Raw genomic sequence first — 20,244 nt, forward strand, 5'->3', positions numbered from 1 at the left:
GTCATCTTCATTGATTAGTCCAAGACAGTAACTAAAATGAAAATCCATGACCCAATTACCATGTAAGGCTGTTAGCATAAGATTTTAGTTGTTCTGTTTTATTTGAAGTCTCAGTCTGTTTGATGGTGCCCATTTAATGGGCAGATAAATCACTTTAAAAGCACAGGGGTACTTTTAGTATTACAGATGTCTCTTGTCGATATCATCAAAGAATATTTTAAGTGGACTTTTTTGAAGCGTATTACATCTGTACTTCAATTTAACAATTTAAGGTGAGTGGATGTTTATTCCTTAGCATTGAGATACAGCATTTTACAATCAATTTACAATGTTTTACATTAGTCTTTAGTGTGTAATTTATTTCTTAGTGTATAAGCACAGTATATCTTTTCAAATATGAAATGTATCATTTATTTGCCATTCATTGCTAGATTGTTTGGTTAAGTCGTAATAGGAAATATCCTGAAAAATGGAAGGATTGACATCTACATGGTGTTTTCTATAGAAAAAAAAATCTAATTGACACCAATCTTGATAAGTTTCAGATATCATATCATATAAGATAGCATTCATTAAATATCTACATTGATCATGGGATTTTGCTTCTAAGACATGAGTCTTGTATATGTATGTATGCATGTATCTTCATATGTATGTAATGAAATTCTTTCTAATTCTATGCATTGTCTGTGTTTATAGACATATATTCACATAAGGTAAAGAATTGTTAAGTTACATCAGCTGAAAAGAGCAGCAAAGTGGCAAAATTTCCAAATAAAGCAATGTGAGACTTTATGACACCCTACACTTTTTGTTTCCACAGAAATTCATCCAGGAGAACAAACAGGAAAAAAGAAGAAAAGCTGTTCCCTCCTGCACTTTCCCCACTGCTGGAGGACCCTCCACATCGCAGAAATGTCACTGGCAACAATGGGATCTTCAGTCAAGACAAAAGCACCTCAGTGGCTGGACAACTCACCTCTCCCAAGCCTAAGAGAAGTGAAGGCAAATTCTCTGCTACTTTCAAAGGGATAACTATAAATGTAAGTTTCTTAAAGGAAATACTATGTCAAATAAAACAATGTTAATGCAGCTTAGCCAGTGGGACTTTGCCTCAGGAATGTCACAAGGGTGTAATAGGCACATAAAAGCCAAGTGCGTCATTGTATACAAATGTAGTGGGAGGCTGCTTGTTGGTTCCCAGCCATACTCAAACTCTATTAGTTTAATATTATTATTTAATATTATTATTTTTATTATAATAATAGAATGTCCTTTGATTCAGTCTTTGTATCTTGAGGATGAATGCAGAAAATGCCATGTAGACGACACTGATCTTCTAGTGGATGAAAGAAACAGATGGAATCAAGGTCACCCAAGGTCACGAAACAGGAAAAGGGAATCCCAAATTGCTTCTTTCTACCACTCAGATTTGTAAATGTGAATTGTTGGAAAAACAATGGTTAAACTGGATTGATCTTAAATATGAATCTTTTTCTAAAAGGCACACTAATGTTTCTACACTAAATGACTCTATAGTCCTTTGTATTTTCTGCAATGCAGCTTGATTAGCATAGATTCAAGAATGGTATCATTTCAATATCCATAAACAATGTCACTTTATTTTTCAGCTATAGGAATATGAACTATTGAAACCATGAGAGAATTAAAGAATGTTAATTTTAAGAATAGAGTATTAATTTTAAAGACTAAAGAATATTTATGACAAATATATATCTCCCCTTGAATGTAGACCTATGCACACATCCACACATATATTAATAAATGAGGATATACATCACCCACATATGCCCACTTTTCTTTAAATATGAAAATATGAGTAACTTCTTAGATTTCTGATATAACATTTTTAGACCTGAACTCTGTAGTCCATTTAACAACTCATAAAAGGCAATGAGGTTTCTTAGCATTGAAGACACTGACACACAAGCCTTCCTTATTTAAAATATCTAAGATGACTAGGATGACATGCTTATTTAGGTAAATGCAATTACAAATATAAATATTTGTACTAGTGTGAAGTTGAAACTTTCCATATTTGCAAATGTGTGTGTGTATTTTTTCACATAAGGTAAATAATCACCAAATTACACATCATTTCAGCTGAAAATAATCTATAATGCTGATAATTAAACTACTTATTCTAAATATTATAAATTTTATTATGAGAAAGGTAATGCTTCATGAAGATATAGTCAGGTACCCAAGAGATAGAAATTACTGGGGAAATGTTATAAATACCAGTATATTTTCTCCTGGAAATGCATCATTCTTTCATGTTTTATGACAAATTTCTGATTTCTTAAAATTTATGGACTTGTGGACAGATTTCATGTTTACATTCTTTTCAGGATCATGACTGTATCTAATCTTTCCCAGTTAGATGTTTCAGTACTATCATCAATGCCTTATGTGTGGTACATATGGTGTTTCAAGGTTCATGTCAGGTATCTTGGTCATAGAAACAGTTGACACTGTCAGTCTGACTCTAATAATGCAGATATGGAGCTGGTATAGGAGTTTCTTACAGCTGCACATATCTGGTCTACACACAATCTATGATTATCTTTAAAATATTTTTCTATATACATCATAAGAATTTACACACACACACACACACATATATATTTTTTCTGTACATTTATATTAATGTGGCATAGGTAGTAAGAATTATCTGATAGCCATGAAGCTCAAGGATCAAGTGGAAAAGATCAATTTTCATGGATTTAAGGACAACCATATTTAGCTTTTATCTTTAAAGTGAATTCTTTCACCATGGCAAGCATGCACTCCTATGTGCCTGGATACACTCGGCAAATTCTAAGAGCACTGGGTGAAGGGGCATAGCCATAAACCAGAAATGGCTTTTAATCTGAGGTGACCAATGAGACATACTTGTGCTCAAAGGAGAATATAAAATGGCTGGTGACTTATATCTAAAAAGGAAGAGAGACAGGCCTGTGAATGGTACAAGGGACATGAAAGTACATTTGGCTATAGGAACAAGGTCTTTTTGCTAGTGGATGAGGCACTTATCTCTACCTGACTGTTGCAATACTCCTATGATGGAGACAACCACAAGAACTGGCAAACTGAATTGCAAGCTCCTAAGTGATGAGATGGAATACCATCCTTTCTTCAAATGAAATAGTTATTTTCCTACCAAGTTTCTGAGAAAAATTTGGACCATCTTGGCAGATCTTTACAGAAGTGGTCACTGCAGATTCAGAGCTTCAAAGGGAAAGGTTGATGTTTCCACTCTGGAATCATCTGTTCATTCCTGAGTGTGTATCAACACATGGAAGTTTGACAAATCTGATCAAAAAAGAAGTTAAATGAGGGACAAACCTTGAGTCATAGCAATCTTAGGGAGACACAAGCTAGTAAGGATATAAGGGATAAGTGGAACCAGGGAAAGTATTAACAGAGATAGAAAAGGCAGGCTAGTCCATAGTTGCCAGGTGGGGAAAAGCAATCTGTCACATGAACATGGCAGGCAGTCTCAGGACACAGTGCAAGCACATAGTTCCTATTCTCAACACATACTGTCTTCTGGATTCCAGATTTTCTCAAGCAATGCCAGTTCAAAGCAAAGCTCTCAAAAGTCTCTTATTCACTTGGTACTTGACCTAATGCAAATGAGGTTTTACTCTCTCAAGGCTTTAAAATACCATGGCATTCACATGTCAGATAGCAGTCAAAGGCTTCATGAGTCAACGATGTGTCAGCTTCCAGCCAGCCAGGACACTGACTGCTGCAGAACAGTGCCAGATCTCCTGATCCTTTTCTCTCTCTTGCTCCCTTCACTTCTCAGTCTTTCTTCAACTTCTTTCTCTGCCTTATATTATTCCTTCCCTCCTTTCAGATTTTCTTCTAGATTTAAACCCTTGCCATGCCAGTCTTAATAGATCATGGGACTATGTAATGGCAGCACCTAGTCATTTTATTGTTTAGTGTAATTAGAGACTAAAATCTGGTGATCCACAAAATTCATAAAATATACAGGATCACCTCTCCATCCTCATACTGTGTATATTGTTTCTTTTTTCTCACTGTGATGTGTGATTCCCCTCTGTATGCTATGGATATGTTTTATTACCATAGGTTAATAAAGAAGCTGCTTTGGCCTATGGCATGGCAGAATATATTTATGTGGGAAAACTGAACTGAATGCAGGGAAAACAAAAGTGGAGTCAGGTAGATGCCATGTAGCCACCAAAGGAGAAAGACACCAGAACCTTACCAATAAGTCACAGCCTTGTTGCAATGCACAGATTAATAGAAGTGGGTTGATTTAACATATAAAAGCTAGCTAGGAACATGCCTAAGACATTAACCAAACAATGTAGCAATGAACATAGTTTCTGTGTGATTATTTGGGCCTAGGCAGCCAAGAAACAAAAGCGCAGTCTCCCTTACATTGCTGTTTCCTACTGTGTTTGACATCGGTGAAGAAATGTTTTAAGAAAGCCAGATCTAAATATGAGTGAGTACATCCCATGCTCCTCTTTTTGGGTCTGGGTTACCTCACTCAGGATAGTGTTTTCTATTTCCATCCATTTGCATGCAAAATTCAAGAAGCTCTCGTTTTTTTACTGCTGAGTAGTATTCTAATATGTATATATTCCATACTTTCTTCATCCATTCTTCCATTGAAGGGCATCTAGGTTGTTTCCAGGTTCTGGCTATTACAAACAATGCTGCTATGAACATCGTAGAGCATATACTTTTGTTGTATGATAAGGCCTTTCTTGGGTATATTCCCAAGAGTGGTATTGCTGGGTCCAGGTTTCTATTCATAAACAAAGGACATTGAGACTATAATTAGTGATCCTAGAGAAGCTAAATAAGGAGAACCCAAAGAAAAACATATAGGCATCCTCCTGAATATTAACCTTCATCAGGCGATGAAAGGAGACAGAGACAGAGACCCACATTGGAGCACCGGACAGAAATCTCAAGGTCCAAATCAGGAGCAGAAGGAGAGAGAGCACGAGCAAGGAACTCAGGACCGCGAGGGGTGCACCCACACACACACTGAGACAATGGGGATGTTCTATCGGGAACTCACCAAGGCCAGCTGGCCTGGGTCTGAAAAAGCATGGGATAAAACTGGACTTGCTGAACATAGCAGACAATGAGGACTACTGAGAACTCAAGAACAATGACAATGGGTTTTTTATCCTACTGCACGTACTGGCTTTGTGGGAGCCTAGGCAGTTTGGATACTCACCTTACTAAACCTGGATAGAGGTGGGTGGTCCTTGGACTTCCCACAGGTCAGGGAACCCTGATTGCTATTTGGGCTGAGGGGGGAGGGGGACTTAATCGGGGGAGGGGGAGGGAAATGGGAGGCCGTGGCGGGGAAGAGACAGAAATCTTTAATAAATAAATAAATTAAAAAAAAAGAAAGCCAGATCTAATGGCTATTTGTCCTCCTTTTTTCCAGGAGGGAGATGTTCCAAAAAAGGCTGCTCCTGCCACCATTACTGTCACCAATACAGCTATTGCCACTGCTACTGTCACTGCTACTGCCATTGTTACTGCCACTGTCACAGCTACTGCTACCACCACTGCCACGGCCACCACCACAATGACCACCACTACTATTTCTACCATCACCTCTACAATCACTACTGGCCTTATGGATAGTAGTCACCTGGAGATGACATCCTGGGCAGCCCTGCCCCTCCTGTCTAGCAGCAGCACCAATGTTCGAAGACCCAAACTCACTTTTGATGACTCGTATGTTCTTCCCAGATTATTGCAGACCTAGTTTGGGAGTGGTGATTGGGGATGAGGAGAGTATGGACTTTCTAGTGCCGTGCATGTGTTTCTTCATTTAAAAGTTCATATCCGCTCTTGTAATGTTAAATGAAAACCCCTTGCACATGCATACTCCCATCTCTAGTAGGAAATGTCTTTAGGCCACTTTAATCCTAGATCTTTGCTACTGTTTCCCAAGGTGGAGTCCTTCTTCTAGGCCATTTTTGTTCATTCTTATTCATGACTTCAGTTATATAGAGAGATTTATAGCTATGTTTTATATGACATGTTTGGGCGACTGTAACAAGTGGGCTTAGAGAATAAAGGTTTCTTTGAGAATAATAGGTCATCCTGCAATTCAAAGTCCAGTTATAGTGTCATTTCAAGGTTCCTATCAGTATTATATATAAGTGAGTGACAATATTAGTATGCTTTTATCAAGCCTCATGTAGGAATGAATTTATAGCCAAAAATATTTGTACTATTCATTTTCTCAATGAAAAGATGAACCACTGGTTTGTAAAAGATCTTATTTTGTTTGTTTAGTGTTCACAATGCTGATTTTTACATGCAAGAGGCTAAGAAGCTGAAACACAAAGCTGATGCACTGGTAGGTTTCCTTCTTCTCATTGCTTCACCCTACTGAAGTGTGATGTTCTAAATGGAAACAAGGAATAAATGCATTTTTGCAAATGGGGCAAACTTGAAGTAGCACCACCCAGACCTTTTTAAAGCAGTGCTGCACTTACATGGAGATAGTGAATTCTGCAGTACCCTGATTCCCAAAGTTCTTTGGACCTGGCTTCTCATGTTATTATTTTTTATCACTTTTTCTCCCTTTGGACCAACTTTAGAAAATCATTCATACGTACCATTGTCATGGTATTTTATAGAATTGCTCTGGGTATGATGGGAGCTTCTGTTGGGTTCAATAAACCAAATCTGGGGTAGAAAGATGGAAGGTGTTGAGTCTTAAAAATAGGTCTTAACCTTTGATTTGGAGAAGTGTAAGCTACATAAAAAGTTCAGATTCTTCCTGCATTTGCTTCCATGTACTGAGAGCAAAGTTCATAGTCAGGCTTTTGTCTTCTGATCACAGGATGATAATGCTATCATCTTGATTTCTCATGAAATAACTCTATCTCTCAGGATCTTAGTTGAGCTATACTAGTGATAAGCTTACTATGTTGAATCATTTATCCTAACTGATCCTCATAACAAGGGGTCTCAAACATATGTTGCAGCCATTTGAGTTGCTCAAGCTATATCCAAAAAAAAAAAAAACAATGAAAGACAAATTTACTGGACTGAGGTTCTGCCATAATAACAAACTGACTTCCAAATGCAACTGTTTAAGAATCATGGTCCTAAAGACAGTCTTAGGGTTAGATACCTCATTGCTTACTGTATCTCAGAACAATTGCAAATATCAGTTCAATGGCATTATGAGGAAAAATACTATCCTCAAGCACTGCCTTGTGTCATTTCAGCTTTTAGCAATTTAAACAGCAGTGAGAAATGAAAAAAATAGGGAAGTAGCCGATGCAATAAGCAAAGGCAGTTGATATTGACCACACATTGATTACGGTGAGCCTGATATGATATTGCATCACAGTTTTTGCAGTGCCAACTAGAGCTAAAGGCTGAATTTTCTCCTGAAAACTATTTTCCCACACTACTACAGACAAAAACAACAAGGTAGGCTTGAGGATGCCATTGAAGAGACCTGGGTAGATTTTTGCCTATAATCACTGGATGATGGCCAACAATTTAAAAGCTACTGGGTAACAGTAGTGCTGCCTGCAAGAATAAGGGTTTTCTGCAAATGTTTTCAGTTCTGGAATGAGAAAGTATATGAATGTCCGTTTTACAAGGTGGCACGTGGAATGATCAAGAGACCTTGATGCACATGTGAGACCATTAGAAAAACTGAGAAATATCAAACCTACAGAGATCCCCGAATATATGGTTAAGGAATTGAATCATGGACAGCTGTGAAGATATTATTTTCATGGGGGCAAAAATTGATTTTTAAAGTGTAAAAAATACTACTACCTCGATCTGGACCATTCAAAACAACCACATAAAGAGATACTCAGTATTTTCTTTTGTGAAAACTTCGTTGGTAGTATATAAATGTCTTTGGAAATTCTTTGGAGAAGTATGATCACAGGGGTAAAGGTTGAGACATAATCAGAATGATATTTTCCTTGAGGTTTTTAATCTATCTTCCTGTTGCAAAAATATTTCTAGTTCAAACCTTTCAATTTTGGAATGGAGAAACTGAAGTTATCTGGCACTATGGCTATGTAATTTTCTTTCTGGACTTCAATATTTGCTCCTTTTGGAAAAAGATAGGTTGGGTCTTGATAATATTTAATTATCATTCCAGCTATGGGTTGTGAATTAAAACTCACCTTCAAGAACCATAATATACACATTAATTCCCCAAAGGGAAAGCTAGTTAAGTCTGAAGACATATGGAAATCATCTAATAAGACAAAATAGAAAGAAACTAGTTTATAGCTATGCACTTAGGTTTCTATAACAAAGAGTTGAAATAATGAAAAGTGATATTTCTACCCAACAGCTACACAAAATATCACAGAATTTCTTTAGTAAATGTATTAAATCATTTTTAGAAGTGAGCTACTCTGTCATTTAAAAGTTGAAATCTTCACAATTGCATACACAATATTTTGTTAAAAGGTATGCAAAAATTAAAATAGTTAAATCTGCATTATAGTGGTTATTTGACATAACGCTCGATATTAGTAGAATTCCTACATCCAACTATCAAAAATTGAAAGTGTAAAACCCTATTAAAATGCTCACTATGAAAGTGTCATATATAATATTCATTACATGTGAAAAAGAAATCAGTATGGCTAAATCAGTTTATCATGATCATTATCAAGGCTAAAACCTTTTGCAAAAAAATTTTACTAAAACATATTTGCCAGTGCTATATTTTTGGGCTTTTCGACTCTATTTCAACCCATCATTTCCAATAAGAATGATGTGCTTTCTGTCAACTATCATACTGGAGCTTCTCAGTTTTCAGTCTGTTGCTCTCCACCTTGAGATTGGGTTGATGACATTCTAAAGCAAGAAGCAGCCTATGAAGATAACAAAAGCAAGGCTTAATTGCAAGATCTGACTAAATGATACTTCAGTCTCTGGTCAGTTCTGTACATTTGGTGATTAGAAACTAGTCAAGTAATTTGTTTAGATTTTGGTTGGCCCAAATGTAACTGAAACACCAACAGTTATGCCATAATCCATTTTGATACCTTGGCAGCATTTTCCTTTTTTTTCAATCAGTCACAGTCAGGGCAATAGAGCATTAAACTAGTTCCTTCATCATTAATACCAATTTGCACACTGTCCTCTCTCCATTTCAGGGTTTCTCAGATGAACATCTGGAACATCTAGTTCTCTATTGCAGAGGTTGTCCTTTGCATTTCAGAAGGCTTAGGAGCCTCTCTATTCTCTGCCTACTAGGTGACTCCTATCCCCAGTGCTAACTACCCATAGTACCTCTGTCTAATGATAAGTGCTCCCTGGAAAATGGGAACAAAATTATTCACAGCTGTGAATTGTTCATTTATATTAAGGTGAAAAAAGACTATCACGTTGACAGTCATTTTCCTGTTTTAGTTTGAGAAATTTGGCAAAGCTGTGAATTATGCTGATGCAGCGCTCTCCTTCACTGAGTGTGGCAATGCCATGGAACGTGATCCTCTGGAAGCAAAGTCACCATATACCATGTATTCTGAGACTGTGGAGCTCCTCAGGTAAATAGCTTTCCTAGACTCATATTCCCAAAGTAATTTTATACAGAGTTAGAAGCTGTTAATGCTTTTTGCTACAATATCATTTCCACAATTAATGTGTCCAAAAGTCACTATAATTAGTTCCTGCCATTTTATTAATGCCATAGAATATTTATAATTGATGGACACTGTTTTATAAATTATTCCCTTTAGAGGTTATAATGTGATTCTGATAATTTGTAATATTCATTTATTTAAAATTAAGATGTCACAGGTGAAAGTAAAGTATAATCATTTTATCATGTGGCATTGGCTTGCCTTTTCAAAAAAAAAACTAGTGCTCTCCAGATTTATGTTAAGAGCCATGTTTTCTAAGGCCTTCTGTTTGGGTTATTATAAAAGGAAGGAAGGACTGGAAAGATATCTCTTTGGGTAAAGGTGACTGCCACTAAGACTGACAATTTGAGTTTGATCTCAAAGGCCCAGACGCAGAAAGGAAAAAATTGACTTGTGTAAGTTGTCTATTGATCTACAAACATGGACTGTTGCATATACACAATAATAAATAAATAAATAAATAAATAAATAAATAAATAAATAAATAAATAAATAAGGGATCATTTTTAATAGGAAGGAAACAACACTCTCCTTTGGGATATTGAAGGTCTTAAGTATATAGCAGAATTTTCATGCATCTGGAATAAGAAATTCAGATAGAGTGTTGGCAGGGCTGAAGGTCAAGAAGAAAGGAAGATAGTGGAGGAAGATATATTAACTGCATATATTGTTGTACTCATATTTTAATGAAAATTTATGATGTCTTGGTAGAGTAAAAACTTTTCATTTTATTTATTTTTAAAACAATCTTTTCTCATTTTACATACCAACCTCAGTTTCCATTTCCTCCCATCCTTCATCTCTCCCCACCCCCATCTACTCCTCAGAGAGGGTTAGGCTTCCCATGGGGAGTCAACAAAGTATGACACATCACTTTGAGACAGAAACAAGGCACTCCCTGCTACATCTATGCTGAGCAAGGTATCACTCCAAAGAAAATGGACATTAGGAATAAATCCTGGTTTCACTGCCAGTGGCCCCACAGACTACCTAAGCCACACAACTGTCATCCACATTCAGAGGGCATAGTTTGGTCCTATGCAGGCTTCCCCGCTGTCAGTCTGGAGTCAGTGAGCTCCCACTAGCTCAGGTCAGCTGTTTCTGTGAGTATGCCCATCATGGTCTTGACCCTTTTGCTCATATTATCACTTCCCCCTCTCTTAGATTAGACTCTGGGAGCTCTGTCCAGTGCTTAGCTGTGGATCTTTGCATCTACTTTCATCAGTTGCTGGATGGAGATTCTCTGATGACAAAGTAGTCATCAATCTGATTACAGAGGAAGGCCAATTCAGGCACCCTCTCCATTATTACTTAGGGTCTTAGCTGGAGTCATTCCTGTGGATTCCTGAGAATATATTAGACATAAAGCAAAGGATAACCAGCCGATAGTCCAAGACCCTAGAAAGCTAGGTAACAAGGAGAATCCTAAGAGAGGCAAATATGGATCCTCCTGGGAAGGGGAAATAGACAAAATCTCCTAAGAAAATTAGGGCCATGGGGGGGGGTGCAGAGAAGGGAGAGTGGAAAGGGAGGGGAGAAGCAGATGGGTGAGTAGAACATGAAGGAATGGTATGGTTGAGAAGGGGGAAGAATAGAGAGGGAGAGCAAGGAAAGCAATATCATGATTGAGGGAGCCATTATGGGGCTAGCGAGGAATCTGGTAGAGTAAAATTTATTGCAAATCAAAAAGAAAAGGAAAAGGAGGTAGAAGAAGTACTCACTCTAGTATTTTTTAGTGATTTGAAAATCTTAGAACAGGAATTTAAGCTTTCCCTAAATAGTAGACATGTACCACAGTTCACTGCATGGACACAATTATCATTTCTTATACTAGACCCTTGTTCTTGCTGTATAAATACTCTACCACTGATCAATATCCATCAACCACCAAATTACTTTCATCTGGGTGAGTAGGTTTTTTTGTTTTTTGTTTTTATCTGAGAGGTTCTTCTATTCTATTCCTGCCAGCTCCATTGCTTAGCAATGCAAGGCTTGCTTTATATTATCAGGCTTTTTTATACATAAACTGTTAAATAACTTCAGATCTTTGTGCAGAAGCCATCAAACAAACACTGGACAGATTTATCTTGAGAATTTCCCAAAGAAAGTATTCTGAAGAGTAAATATAGAGAATACTATAAACACCATAGAACTGAAGGTTTTTAAAATTAATTTTTGTAAGTGTACAAAATAAGACCTTTCGTTATATATTTTATACGGATCTCATGGTACTTTGATCATATTGCCCCTACCTCCTTCCTCTTTCCCCTCCCTTTCTAGCTGGTTCCTTTCCTCTTCTCAAATAATCCTCCTTCATGTTATATAACATAAAATATATAAACAAAACAAATATTTGTAATTAGTTTATAATTAAATCTGCACATGAAAGGCAATGTACATTATGACATTTTTCTTCTTACCTTCTGTTGTTCGCATTACTCTCTCTTTGTACAACTTTCTATTAATATATTACTATCTAGTAATATTATTATCTAGTAATATATTACTATTACTATATTTATATATTATTATTACTACTACTTTTAGTTATAATAATAAACAAAGTTTGATTCCAAGGAAAGATACAACCTTGCCCTTCGGTCATTCAACCATGTTTGTCTTGGAGATATTCCTTAGTCAAAAATATAATTTTTGAAAAAGTATAATAAAAATTTATGGCGAAAGTGAATGAAAAATGAACAAACAATTTGTGTTCCTTGACTCACTCAAATATGCAAGTTCAGACAATGTATGCTATGTTAACAAGAAAATGTTAATACTTATTTAAAACCAGATGAAAGAAAATTATATTGTAGGCCTCTTCTGTATTGCTGATGAGAATAGAAATTCATCACTGAAAATTGCAAACAATTTGGAAATATATAAAAAAACCCACATGAGAAAACATATATAACTCTGGATACAGGGTTTCAATCTCTGAAAATATGAATTTCCTTAAAGACATTTTCACAATGCTGAATTATTGTACTTTTCCATTATTGAATAAAACAAACAACGTCTGCCCCATCACAAAAAAAGGAAATGCTTTATTGCCTCAAAATGAGACAGGGCGGCAACTCAAGGAAAGTTAAAAGAACTATTAGGATACGGTTTATTTAATGTTGATCTGAAAGTTACAGTTTACTAAGTAAAATAGTGGAATGGCAAAACAAAGGAAAATATAGAAAAACATAACAGTATTGTAGAACACAATACATATATGTATATGTATAGATAGATAAACACATATGTATGTATATGACAACAATCAATAAGAAGCAACAAAAATCATAATAGAAGAGTAATTAATTATATCACAAAACATTCAAAACTGCTTTGCAGCCATTGATACATAAGAGCGATGAAGTCTAAGCACTGACATGCAAATGTGAAATCATATTAATGTATAATGAAGGCCTGAGCTGAGTGGTAAATGCTTGCCTATCATGTGGGATTCCCTGGATTTGATCTCCAGTACTTCAAAACACTTAAATCATGCTGCCTAATTACATACAAATTACAATAAAAATGTGCATTCATCTAAATCAAAGTAGAAGGAAATAAGATTGGAGCTGTAATTGTGAAAGGGTGAGATTATGGGTGTCTTCCTTCTCTACATTTTTTTTCTTTCTTATTACTTTTTAAAGAAACATATTCTCTTCTAAAAGTACATAAGCAGGGGCTGTACAGATGCTTTAACAATTAAGAGCACTTGCTGTTCTAGCAAAGAACCCAGGTTCTGTTCCTAACATATACACATGGAGGCTCACAGTTGCCTATAGCTCCAGTTCCAGGGATTTCAACACCCTCTTCTCTCCTCTATGAGCTCTATATATGTAGCACCTGGTACACATAAAATTGTACAGACACACTCACACATAAGAATAACCACTCTTATAATTCACAAGTTAGACACCAAATTACATTGTGATAAAAAGATGAAGAGAATCATTAAATCATTCTTTCTTAAATTCTTTCAAAAATACATTTCCTTATTTATAAAATAACTATAATTTAATCATTACATCATCTATTAGTACTGACAGAAATATATTTTGTGGAATCTTGGTGAAAGTTAATGGAGAATTTATTGACATTCTCTCTAAAGTCACTATTTTAAATTTGATTTTTGACGTAATTAAAGATTCACATGCAGTCGTAGGAACTAATACAAAGAATTCTTGAGTACCCTTCATCAGATTGCCTCCATGATAATAACCTCTGTAGCTGAAGTTCAGGATCATAATCAGGGCACTGGCATTGGCATAATACATGGACTTCATCAGATTTCATCAAAGAAGTTTTTTATTTCAGATTTTCCCCAGTTTTGCATGATCTCATTTATACATTCTCTTTATTTGTATTTATCATATTTTCTGTGATTTGCATATTTTTAATGAGAGAAATTTCTATTGGGAATAAAATGACTTGAAATGAATTAGGTCTTCAGGCCCATTTCACCAACTGAAAATCCACTATTGAGTCACTTTTGAATGTGGTTGCAATTAGGGGATGATTGCAATATGAATACAGTGTTTAGTAGTACAATATTATCTGGAAGAGATTTTTATTGCTCTCTTCCCAACAATACATTGGTTATAGAGGGAGAATTCTGTTTTTTATTTCAAATAATTAGAGTTGTTCTTAGTCCTGGGAATCTATAATAGAAATGTATTTGTGAAAACAAGAATGCACCACAGTGACTTGACATTTCAGTAATACAGCTGTCAAAGAAAGTTAGATATATTACATTATAAAAATACCACTTCTTGCCATGTAACAATGGAAAGCAGCCACATCAAGTATATAAGTCCCATTACTGAAAACGTTCTTTCAACAGATTTTGAGAAGTTACCATGAAAGCAGAGCAGATAGCATGCTGAGAAAATTCAAAGTCTTGAGTGGGGATGAGCCAGGGCCCCTGGTGCTCTGGAGAGGCTGTTATAAGTAACAAATAAGAGGATATGATAGGCTCTCTATTGCCTTCCATAAATGAGGGCTAACCCACACAGCCTGCATGTGTACTTCAATTTTTTTTTCTGCTACAGTGAACTCAATTACTTATTCTGCTATAAGTACCTGTGAAATTGCATTAAAGCTTAGACAATGATTTTATGCAATGAATTGATTTCTCAAGACTGAATGCTCAGAATGAGTTGTGCTCAACTAGAAGAAAAAAAAAGCAAAGAGAACTTTTTGATCTTTTATCACAGCATCATGGAACAGTGATAATTAAAGAAAATGAAAAGGCAAAATATACAAGCCACATAAAGTAGGGTTGTTTAGACTTAAAAATGGTATGAAATCAGTCCTTCAAAACACACACACACAGAGACACACACACACACACACACCAAACATGCATGCATGCATGCACACATTTTTATAAGAGAACATATATAAAGTTTGAGCCATTAGAAGAGAATTTTTTACTTGATTGAGATCTCCCTAGTGAATGTCAGACGTGGTTCTTTATTATTTCCTCATCTGTCATAAAGTGAACTGAGACGGACATACTTGCTTACCTTGCATAGAAAACAAATACTGTTTACCTAGCAAGCTCATAGAGACAATATTTTGCCAGCCAACATTCATACATAGCCAGAAACTCGAGGATATTCTACAGCATTATTCTAGAACATGAACCCATGATTAAACTGTCTTTTGTAGAGTTCAGTTCTTGATGTCACATCAGGTCCCATTATGCTGTATGGATTACCCTTTTGTATATGGTTTTTAGAAAGGACCAGTCTGACCTGTGCCTTAAAGAAAAAGCGGAGAGTCTAAGTCATTTGGGTAATCAGAATTTTGAAAGGTCAAGATGTCACTTGAGTATGTCTTTTTTTTCTTCAAAGGTATGCAATGAGGCTGAAGAACTTTGCAAGCCCCTTGGCTTCTGATGGGGACAAAAAGCTAGCAGTATTATGGTGAGTTTCACGAGGCCGCAAGAAAAGTGCTGAAACTGCAGCAGGATGCGAACATGCTGCATCAACTTAAGCAGCTTATTCCAGATGATTATTCTGGCTTTCCAGTGAACTGTTAAAGGATAACTAATGGATTTCTTCAGTCACTGACTGAACGTCTACTCCCCCCTTAATTTATACCCTTATCAAAATGGGATTGAAATAATTCCACTTCATTTACTAAGTGTCTTTATTTACACATGTTCCTGAAACTGAGATCAGATGAATGACTGCAAAATATGAATGTGTATTTTGCAGTGCAGTCTTCTTAAGGCGCTGTTGCTAACTGAATCCTCTTCTCTTCATGCAGCTACCGATGCTTGTCACTTCTCTATTTGAGGATGTTTAAGCTGAAAAAGGATCATGCTATGAAATACTCCAGATCACTGATGGAATATTTTAAGGTAATTCTTATTTTGTATGATTTGTGGGTAAAGGGTGATCAAAACCCGAATGAAATATGCTGGGCATGTTAGCAGATGTCAGATGACTAAGGGAAGACAGATACTGCCTGCCACAGGCCTGCCCCCTTTTACTCCAGCTGGCCACAGTCTTCTGATTCCCAAGTGAGAAGGTGCAGCAATGCTGAAGGCCTATAACAGCCTCTTGACTGCAATTAGAGGAGATGCATTCTGCCTGCCATCAAGGTGATCATAACTTGTGTCTGTGGGTGTAACTAATCTCTCATCTTAAAAAGGCCTGTGCTGGATGGTGGTGCTGCATGCCTTTAATCCCAGCACACAGGAGGCAGATGCAGACAGATCTCTTTGAGTCTGAGCCCAGCCTGGTCTACAAGAGCTAGTTCCAGGACAGGCTCCAAAGCTACAGAGAAACCCTGTCTCAAAAATAAATAAATAAATAAATAAATATAAATAAATAAATAAATAAACAAAAAATTAAAAAGACCATCTAAGAAATCCTTCAGCAGGGACAAAAGTCACCATAGCTACACTGACAATGTATGGACATCTCTCTATGCTTCTCTAAGTGTTTTGCTCACTGAAAACCTCGGAGTGCTGTAGTTTCCATCTAAGGCATTTGATTCTGTTGGATACCAAAGAAAACAAATGGACAAAATCATCCTCTAGTGAACTGAGGTTGTTTGTTTTTGTTTTTGTTTCAATTTACAAATGAGCAAGAGAGGTAACCACAAAACACAATGCCAACATTTGGGAATGAACCCACGTAAAAATCCAAGCAGGAGCGTGCCACTAAGCTTGGCTACTCCGTGCTCCAATATGGCACTTGTCTACTACTACTGGCCACAACTGAAAATTGAGGTGGCTTACTTCTCCTTCGTTTTGGCCCATGTGGAAAATGATGTTTTGCCAAGTACATGAGACCTCTTGGCCACATTTCACCTAGCGGTTATCTGAAGTGAACTATGTCATGACCTTGCAGCAAATATCCTGTAAGTACTAGTGTCTGTCTGAATCATCTGGGACCCATCTGAAAACATGAGCAAGATCCCTAGTGACTATGTGGTATGGATAGAATGCCATAAAGCTAGGGCTTATGTGGGCGAAAGGGATCGCATACAATAGTTCTCTGGTCCTGTCTTAAGTCTACCTTCTCACAGTGTACAGTAGAAAGATGGGTCTTAAATTTCATTCGACATCCAACATTCCCAGATGGCCAGGTCCCATGCCCCAAACACGTGTCCTGGGATAGGGCCTGAGAATGTGCATTTCTAGCCAGTTTCCAAGTCATTCTCATGATGCTGGCTTTGTCATCTTCCTGATAGCTACTCTTCTAGTATCTGCCCTCCGTGCCTTGTCAGGGAATTGGAAACTATCAAGCAGGTATTAAGTAACCCACCTGCCTGTGGATGTGCAGTGCTCATTTAGTCAAGTCTTCAGAATGCACACTATGTCTAGCTTTCTGTGACACCAAGGTAGCACTGAACTCTTATTGGATTCTAGAAAGTGGTGACTCTCTCTCTCTCTCTCTCTCTCTCTCTCTCTCTCTCTCTCTCTCTCTCTCTCTCTCTCTTCTCTCAAATATTCCTTTTGCAAAGGGGGCTGGACTGGAGGCCAGAAGGCAGTAGAAGACACACAGTCTGGCACCAATGGCCAAGAACAGACCTGGCTCAGATTCTTGTCACAAGGAGCTTGATCCCTGCCCTGTCATGGTGGTGGTGTTCTGAATATCAGGGTTTTCTCTGATCCACAAGGCTCTAACCAGATAAAAAAAAAAAAAAAAAAAAAAAAAAAAAAAAAAAAAAAAAAAAAAAAAAACAACAACAACAAAAACACCCCCCTAGAAAGCCAGTGCTTTAAATCAGCCAGATTCTGTCAGCGAAACAAGAAAAGGTTTTGAGTTCTAACTACCTTTGCAATGCAGTCCTGGACCAGTTGCATTGCTAAACAGAGAAAACCGCCAACCATGAACATTTATTTGCATGTAAAGACCACTAATCACAATGAGTCCTGAAAACAAACAAGCAAAAAAAATGTGTTGCTTGGCTCTGACATCTTCCTTAGTTATCAGACATTACAGTCAAACCTGTATCCAAAAGCTTGCAACTAAAGTTAAAGGTGAAAAGCTTACTTGTACTCTCTGAAGGACTTGTTTTGCAGAATAAATTTCAGATGAGGATAATTAAACCACTTCTTGGAGAACTGAGTCTGATTTCACTGGGCCTTTTAGTATATAAGATCTTTCATCAAGTGACTTTCATGGTCCTGATTGGAGCCCACTGATTATCCTAACCAGCTATTTTCATCGAGTGTGTGTCGTGGTGTGCTGATGTGCACATACATCCAAGTTCTGCATCCCAAAATGCTGCAATCAATATTAATGTACTCTAAATCACACTTACATCTGTTTCAGAATTAATAAACACAAAATAGATGTCCTTATTTCCCCCCTCTCTCTCTCTTTCAGCAAAACGCTTCAAAAGTTGCTCAGATACCATCTCCTTGGGTAGGCAATGGAAAGTAAGTATCCTACCAAAAATTGCTTTTTCATGAAAATGAATGATTGGATAGACCCCACATATTTTGCATTGATTGCTCAAGAGTGAAGGACAATTTCAAGACAGCAGTTATTTTTTGTGCACACACAATTCTAGCCAAATTTCAGCTGTTGGAGAGACAAAAAAAGTTTCAAATGATGTGGTTCCTTTAAGATCTATAAACTAAATTATGACCATAAAATATCTGCTAATGAAATAGCAAGTCACATGCCATTTCTGGGAGGTGGCAGAAAGTTAAATCCACTGCAATGATTTGTCAATGATCCACTTGGTAATGAAAAGTGAATGGAATATTCATGGATATATGGCAAGTGATATTTACTAAAACCTAAGGAATAATAGAGTTGAAAATGTGAAGGTACATAGTCAATAATCTGGGTCTTCATGAAGATTTTTAGATCAATACTAAAACACCTCGACCTAAATATAAAAGGATGTACTCTGATGCTGCTGTAAGACCTCATGGACGTTCCCAGACTTATATGTAGCCTTATTTAGAACCCTATCTGCTTAGGCTCCTTCCCTAGACTTCACAACACTACAATGAGAGTCTGAAGGAGACTTTTGCTCTAGACCTGAGGCTGCATACATCTCATTGATTAAACAAAATGGACCCCTCTTCTTCTAGTTTTGTCTTTCTCCCTCTGAATAATAGGGGTAAGGTCTTATGCCAACTGGGACCACAGAGGAGATGACCCTTATAGAGAGCCATTATGAATCCCACTTCAACTCCATCATTTACCTTTGCAAACTTTCCTGACTAGCCATGTCAATTCTAGTTTCAAAAAGTGTCCCATCCCTTCCAAGCCCATTTTCTACCAGTATGGGAAAGAAAAAGTATGTCAGTGGGCACATTCACAATGAGCCTGCTATTACTGGTTTTACCATTTTTGTCATATTAAAAATCTTGCACCTCTGATCAAAATGCCTTCCTCATGAGTAAAATAGCTTTTACTGTCACTTTATAAGTATCTCCAAAGTATGCTCCAAAAGCAATGGGCCAGTGACCTCTGCTTTGAGATCATAAAACCATCAGAGTGAGGGAACAGATCCATTAAAACCTACACATCAGTGCAATTACTGTGCTGAAAGGAAGTGCTGCTCCAATTGTTGAATTAGGTCTTACTCTTGACAAACATAAAGGAAAGATGTTTCTCTCTCTCTCTGAAAGTTCAGAAAATAGAAATAACCATTGAGAGGCCCAGAGAAAGCTATTTTCTCTGACTACAGAATAAAGCAAGGGTAAGGTCAGGTAAACAGCCTTTAAAGAATCGCTGGGATTTTTTTTTTTTCTGAAATGGAAGAACTCAAAATAAGCCTGTGAGGTCATATGAAAAGACTCATTAAATGCTTCTCAAGGAGCTTCAGTCTGCATTTCCTTTAGTTAATAGTCATGTTTTGAAATAATCACATAGGAAGGATGTCACACATATTCAGCAACTACTTCAAATCCATTGGTTCCACACAAGGTCCTGTGTGACAGATGGGATCACCAAGATGAAGTCCATATGATCTCTGTATCACAGAAGAACACAGTTCACTGAAGAGAAATTACAAGTATAAGCAAAAGTTTAATGGAAGACCTATAGGAAGAGTTTGGGTGTTTGGCCTTCTTATCTCAAGC

At 36.9% G+C, this 20,244-nt stretch overlaps 1 protein-coding gene across 1 annotated transcript in view; it reads left to right on the top strand.

Annotated features, from left to right (window-relative positions):
- LOC121440230 (AF4/FMR2 family member 2-like) overlaps positions 1-20,244 on the top strand; it is a 496,090-nt gene that overhangs the window by 461,901 nt on the left and 13,945 nt on the right. Inside the window, exons 12-18 of the mRNA XM_041640968.1 lie at positions 824-1,043; positions 5,471-5,766; positions 6,334-6,397; positions 9,448-9,584; positions 15,536-15,607; positions 15,954-16,047; positions 18,530-18,582. Coding sequence (XP_041496902.1) covers positions 824-1,043; positions 5,471-5,766; positions 6,334-6,397; positions 9,448-9,584; positions 15,536-15,607; positions 15,954-16,047; positions 18,530-18,582 — 936 coding nt within the window. The remainder of the gene's footprint in view (positions 1-823; positions 1,044-5,470; positions 5,767-6,333; positions 6,398-9,447; positions 9,585-15,535; positions 15,608-15,953; positions 16,048-18,529; positions 18,583-20,244) is intronic.

This window comes from Microtus oregoni, unplaced genomic scaffold (assembly GCF_018167655.1).
Source record: "Microtus oregoni isolate MIOR12 unplaced genomic scaffold, Mior012 000067F_000, whole genome shotgun sequence".
NCBI classification, from domain to species: domain Eukaryota; kingdom Metazoa; phylum Chordata; class Mammalia; order Rodentia; family Cricetidae; genus Microtus; species Microtus oregoni.